This window comes from Vulpes vulpes, chromosome 8 (assembly GCF_048418805.1).
Source record: "Vulpes vulpes isolate BD-2025 chromosome 8, VulVul3, whole genome shotgun sequence".
NCBI classification, from domain to species: Eukaryota; Metazoa; Chordata; class Mammalia; order Carnivora; family Canidae; genus Vulpes; species Vulpes vulpes.
The window spans coordinates 71,925,808-71,932,790 of NC_132787.1; the positions used below are offsets into that span (position 1 = coordinate 71,925,808).

At 39.3% G+C, this 6,983-nt stretch overlaps 1 protein-coding gene across 1 annotated transcript in view; it reads left to right on the forward strand.

Annotated features, from left to right (window-relative positions):
- Positions 1 to 6,983, forward strand: part of KCMF1 (potassium channel modulatory factor 1) — an 80,979-nt gene that overhangs the window by 71,424 nt on the left and 2,572 nt on the right. Inside the window, exons 5-6 of the mRNA XM_072767046.1 lie at positions 711 to 885; positions 3,355 to 3,637. Coding sequence (XP_072623147.1) covers positions 711 to 885; positions 3,355 to 3,637 — 458 coding nt within the window. The remainder of the gene's footprint in view (positions 1 to 710; positions 886 to 3,354; positions 3,638 to 6,983) is intronic.

Consider the following 6,983-nt stretch of genomic DNA (forward strand, 5'->3'; position numbering starts at 1 on the left):
CTGCTATTCGGGATGTTCTTTAGTTTGAGTTAGCTGTAGGAGATGGGGGAGGCTGCTGCATATGTGTTTTGTTGAGAAATATGGCATTACTCTCTGTGTGTCCACCTATATAAGAAATTCAACTCCAGTCTGCTGTCTTCTAGCAGCATTGAAGAAGAACTTGATAGATTAATAACCAAAAGGAGTCTTTTACTCCTGAATTTAAATTATTTGTACTGTTCCTTTCTCTTTACAGATGATAATTGAGATTTGATTAGTACAGCTTTCCTCAGATATTAAAACTGATGCTTATTAATTCTGGTTACTTCAATATGAACATATATGATATTCTTTACCGAGGTCAGAGTAAGGAGATGCCTCACGTGGGTATCTGACCTGACAGCACCTTTCACCACATCTGGTTATTGTAGCTGGAGCCTAAGAAGAAATTTCTTCCTCTCTGGAAAACCTTTTTCCCCTTTAAAAACACGCGCGCACGTGCACGCGGGCGTGCGCACACACACACACACACTTTGCTTTATATTTGAGTGTCTTTTTTTAGAGTTAATAGCCCTCATAGATATGGTTGTAACATTTGCATTCTAAATGAAATGTGCTGTTTTTAAATGTTTATGGTTTAGGAAATATGCATGTCTATCTAGCAAGGGCTCAAGTGATTTTTTTTTTCTTTCTGTGAAATACTTGGGTTCTTTTCTTAACTTTGGAGTTATGATGAATCGAGTGGTGTTCGACATGTACGTAGAATGTTTCACCCTGGCCGGGGATTAGGAGGTCCTCGTGCTCGTAGATCAAACATGCACTTTACTAGCAGTTCTACTGGTGGACTTTCTTCTTCTCAGAGTTCATATTCTCCAAGCAATAGGGAAGCCATGGACCCTATAGCTGGTAAGTTAGTTTCATGTTCGTAAAGGAAATGGCCAGGGAGGGGGGCCTCCCTTTAAAAGTTTTTGGTGGATTTTGTGTTTTTAGTCTCTCATCATGCTTCTGTATTCATAGAATTTTCCCACATTTTATAAGTCTAAAATCTGGTAAAGGTAGATAATATATAGTAGTTCATTCTAGCATTTCTTTAAGTGCTTAGAGCAGAAGATAATAAGAAGTGGCTCTGGGTTCTCTATTCGTGGCCTCCATTGAAACTCCAGAAAATGATAAAAGACTTCAGAGTTGAAAGGCCTCCAGAATTCCATGGTTCAACCTCCACAAGCACACGGATGCTAAGACTAATGGACAAGCTAAAGAATTACGTTTTCTCATGGAAGGAAGTAGAGTAGGAATTTCTCTGTTCTTGCCTTGATTTGAGAACTGTATGCTTAGGGAACATACTGAAAAGTAAATATTTTAATAGCGTAGGAAAATCTTATTTTTTTTTTTTTTTGAAAATCTTATTTTTAAAAGCAACAACATTAAAAAAAAAAAAAAAAGGAAAACATTTGAACATGTAGTTCATAGCCAAGTCCATGAGTCTAATACATGGCCAACTGAGGAAGCCAGTAATAGAGTCAAAATATAAGGTCAGAAATCACAAGAGCCTGAGGCTATAAGACACACCAAGCACAGCCAGGTGGTGAGACCCTGGAAAGCCTGCATAAGTTCTGAAATGTGTGCACGTGGTACAATATGCATCTGCAAGTTGTGATGCATCTTGCAGAACATGCTGAAACCCTGGTAAGTGTACATCTGCGATACCAACTAGGAACAGTTTTACTCATAAAATGTTCTTAGAAATGTACAGACATACAGATATAAAATCTTAATTCTAAATGTGCTTTGGGCATTTGAATGTGCAGTAAGCCTTATAAACTGAATTTTGGAGATTTAGAAAAATATTTCTTCATCCAAAGGGAATATTTACATGCTGTCTTTGGTAGCAAGCTCTAAAAGTTAATTTCCAGAAGCAGAATTCAAAAGTGAGAGATTCTCTCCATGCAGTTTTTTTCTGTCAGTGAAAATTTGTTTATTTTAGTGTTGGACTATATGAAAGAATGGTATAAGAACCCCTGGGCTAGGGGTGCCTGGGTGGCTCAGTGGTTGAGCATCTGCCTTTGACTCAGATCATGATTCCGGGGTCCCTGCAGGGAGCCTCCTCCCTGTGCCTCTGTCTCTGCTTCTCTCTGTCTCTCATGAATAAATAAATAAAATCTTTAAAAAAGAAAGAAAAAAAAGAACCCCTGGTATAAAGCAATAGTGAGCAAGAAAACAGAAATGTACCCTGTTAATGAGTTTTAATGATGAAGAGCATTTGCCAGCCAGGAAATGTCTATGAGGTAGCCATCATCAATTCCATGGAAGTGAGGTAGGGAGGGACCCCCCCCCCCCCCCCCGACACACACACAGACGGGAGAAAGCAATTCCTGCAATTTACCTGGATGAGAACTTGGGGACATAGGATATTGCTCTTGATGAGTACAACCTCACTGAAATAAGAGCGTCTGGATTATAACAGGACACTAACTAAGCTGTCCAGTCAGGAGCCATTCAGCCTTACTGAGCATCGCCAGTGGTACTCACTCCAGTGGTACTCTGGTACTGTCAAATGGCAATACCAGAAAGTACCAGAGAGAGAAGGCAAAGGTGAATGGTACAAAGAGTCACAGATAGAAATGACCCAGGCCTCTTAAATATAATTTTGATCATCATTCAATTGTTAAGTAATACTAAAGGCCTACTTGTGTTGGGCACCATTCTAAGAGCTGGGAATATCATAAACAGTAGACTTGATCCCTGCTTTCACAGAGTTTGTATTGAGAGAATTTATGTTAGGATCAGACCATCAGATGATCCACTTAAATTTTTTTAAATACTAAGAGAAAGTATGACTAAATTAGTCCATTAAGCAACAGTCTGTTATATTTTACTTCAAAAAAAATTGTATGTGGAGTCATGTATTTGCATTCCCCATACACAATAGCTTCTACCTCCAGGAGGCATTCTAAAAGATTCTGAGGGCCGCTTGGCTGGCTCAGTCATTAGAGCATGCAACTAGTTCAAGCCCCATGTTGAGTGTAGATTACTTAAAAATAGAATCTTTAAAAAATAAAATAAAAGGCATTGAGCTTCTTGGGGCACCTGGCTGACTCATTTAATAGGGCATACAACTCTTGATCTCAAGGTTGTGAGTCCAAAAAATAAAAAAAATAAAGGTTGTGAGTCCAAGCCCAATGTTGAGCAGAGAGATTACCTTAAAAATGGACAAATAAAAATAAAAGGTATTATGCTCCAAGCTGAAACTTTATGTTGCCATGGATACCTGTCTGTTGACAATCATTTCTAATATTCCTCTAAAAGAGTGATCTTCAGCATTTTGTTTTCCACAGTATTTGAGGAGATGTTAATTACTTTCGTTTCCATTGGCAGAGCTTTTATCTCAGTTATCAGGAGTGAGACGTTCTGCAGGAGGACAGCTTAATTCTTCTGGCCCTTCCGCTTCTCAGTTACAACAACTGCAGATGCAGCTGCAGCTGGAACGGCAGCATGCCCAGGCAGCACGACAACAACTGGAGACCGCACGCAACGCAACCCGGCGTACTAACACAAGCAGTGTCACCACTACAATCACACAATCCACAGCAACAACCAACACAGCTAACACAGAAAGCAGTCAGCAAACTATCCAGAATTCCCAATTTCTTTTAACAAGGTAGTTCACTTATCAATACAACTTTGTTTGAGGAGTGTTTTATTAGCACTATGCAGTCTGCAATGATCTTTTCTCTTTTGTTGTGCCTTGTATTTGTTCTTGATGATTCGAGGTTTGATCAAACCATTAAAACTCCTAAATCTAATCGAAATTACATATTCAGTATTTCCCCAAGAATATGAAAAGTAATGATTATTTTAGAGAAAGTAGGAATGCTGGTGGTCTTGTTCAACAGTAAATTATTATCCTATGTGAATTTTTTCCCTTATATTGCCCATAAAACCGAAACCTTAAAGGATTGAAAACTGGGACACCATATCATTACATTTTGGGGACACATGAAGTACATTTACTGTCATAATTAACATTGCCTTTTTTTTTTTTTTTTTTTTTTTTTTTGCCAATTGCAGTTAGCTATGAAATACTAAAAGATACAAGAGAGGATTTCATAACACAGTGGTTTTCTCCTGAGAATTTCCAAAGGCTTTAAAGTCTTATATTTGCCACAAACAAAAGTAACAGTTTTTAAAAAGAGTTCACCATGGTATAAAAAACAGTATACACAATTGGGTGGAATAGAGTTACCAGCTTCTGAAAACTACCATTTGCCACTAAATATATTCCTCTCCCAAGCCTATCAGAGTCTTATGTGACTTTTAAGAATATAAAGGATTTTCGAAAAAGCAGTAATGAGTAGACTTAGGCTTAACCGGTAATGAACCTGGACTGATCTGGGCTTAAGTAAAAAACTGTGAAGTGAAGAAGATGAGTGTAATGTATTGGTTATCTTCAAACTGATATTAGAAGACAATGTTGTTTCTCTGTGTATTTCTTTTATGTCATACTTTTAAAAATATTAGTACAGTAGTACATATGCATAGTTGTAAATAACACGTGAATGCAGAATAAAAAATGTTTGTAGACCCCTGTCTAGAGCCTCGGGTTTGCCACTTACTAGTTTGGACTTTGGCAAGTCACTTCACTTCTCTTAACCTCAGTTCTGTCATTGCTGGCCCCTGAGCTTTGCCTCATGGAAAAGAGAATTGTTTTAAGGATGAAATGGAATTTCGGTATGTGTATGGTCTGGCTCAGTATCTGGCATATAATATAGGCCCAATTAATGATTCCCATGATTATCATTTGTTATGGATCTAAGGAGGAAGTTTGAAGTGGGGGAATCTACCACAAATAGGAGAACTAACAGTGTATATATCCACCAAGAGTCCACTCACCTGTGGATGGAATGAATGTCTTTGGAAAAGACATCTTCCCACCCTTGACCCATTCTATTTTTTAGCTCCAAACTCAGTGGGCTTGATTTGGGGTTTTTCTCTGTGTCATTATTCTTTCAGACACCCAGCTCCCAGGGCATGGTATGGGTAGCCATTCGTTGAGCTGCCTTCCTTGGATTTTGGTTGTAGCTTTTTGAAGAGCCCTTTCTGTCATCTGATACAGCACATTGCACAGTACCTTGCAATTTGCAAGACCACTTTTCCCATCTCTCATTGTATCATCTGATGCTGGCTCATATGATTTACCTTAGGCAATATTTCCAAAAAAATATTCCCTGGAACTTTATATATTCTAAGGAACATGTATAGTTACTTATGTTCAGTTTTTTTCCTGATGAATAATTTTGGGGAAGATTAGCAAAAGCAGTTTATTTACTGTTGGGCGTCTCAGAACTGTAAATAGATCAGCATGCATTATGAATCTTCAAGGCAGGAGAGCTTCAAGGCTGCAGTGTTTCCATAGAAAAAGCCTGGTTTTTGGTCACAAAGCCATTGCATGATATATGTAGGACCTAAGTCTTATCTTTGGCTTCTTTGACCAGGGACAGTTCCTGTTCACATTGCCCTGGAATTCATGAGGAGAAACAATTTCTTTGGGATCCAAAATTGTTGACCTTTGAAAAAGTGTTTTTCAGTGCTTATGTCAGATTTCAGTCTTTTGGTGATGGAGTCAACTAGTTTTGCTAACTCAGTTTGAAGATCTTCATAAGCTTTGCAGTTATTTCTAGACCCAAACAAAGTTTGGCCCATTCGGAGATATAGCCCTAGTACCAGATTTTATTGCTTTTCGGAAGTGAAATATTTTCTCTATTATTTCCTTAAACTAAAACCAGTAATGTCATGGGGCATCCCAATTCACATGGGGCGCCTGGCTGGCTCAGTTGGTAGAGCATATGACTCTTGATCTTGGGGTCATGAGTTCAAGCCCCACATTGGTTGTAGAGCATACATTAAAAAGGGAGGGGAACTCCTGGCTGGCTCGTTTGATGGAGCAAGAGATTCTTAATATTGAGGTTGTGAATTGGAGCCCCACATTGCATGTAGAGATAACTTAAAAATAATATCTTAAAAAAACCAAACAGACAATTAGTACTGTTGCAATGACTTGCAAAGAGTTGGGTACCTCAGCCTGTATATGTCTGGTTTGTTCACTATGTAGGCAGCCTTCTGTATATCATCAGTCATTTCCTTTCAGTGTGGATTTAATGGCTTTCTATAATTACCTTCCAGATTCTTTTGCTTTCTTTAAGTTCTGAAATTTAGATCTTTTCGTTTGTTTCTGAGCCATAGATCCAATCATTCAGTGGCTTTGAGCTTAATGACTGGGAGATTTTGAGTGTGTCTGTTAACCTCTGCTTCAGTTTCTTCTTCCTGTAAAATGTTAAGAATAGTACCTAATTCATAGAGTTAAGACATAATATATACAAATAGCACTTACAGCAGAGCCTGACCCTTAGTAAGGGCCCAGTGTATAGTGTTACTTTGGGATGCCCCTGCGCCTTTCAGCTTACGTAGGACAGCAGATAGCCGGTGCCTGTCCATGGGAGAGCGTGGGCTTGAAGTGTACCTTCTCTGGGAGAGGGACCTGTAAGCTCATGCCTGCTCTGGGTGTCCTTGCACTGTCACCATCTTCTCTGCGTTTGGTTACTTTCCCTGCCCCCAGGGCTCCAGCTAGTTGTCTTTTCTTTCCTTGACACTAAAAATGTAGAGAAATAAAATCACAACCGAAACTAAGCAGAATTCTGCTTATGTCATTTATCATGTTACTAACAAGAATTCCGCTCTTCACATCTGTTCAGTATCCATGCGGATGAGCCAAGTCTCCCAGCATCATGCAGGTCTCCTGAGTGTGTGGAGCAGATGAGCCCCCTGGGCCGCTAATCCAGCCGGATCCTCACTCCCCCATAGGAGAAGTGGAGGGGGTGTGCGGTGTGCCCATGTGTGTTTTCTTGCCCTCTCAGGCTTCGGGACAACTCTTCATTTTGGGAGGGATTAGATGCAAACAATAGAAAACTCAAAGGAACTTTGAGGATTTTTTCAGCTCAGTGTTCTAG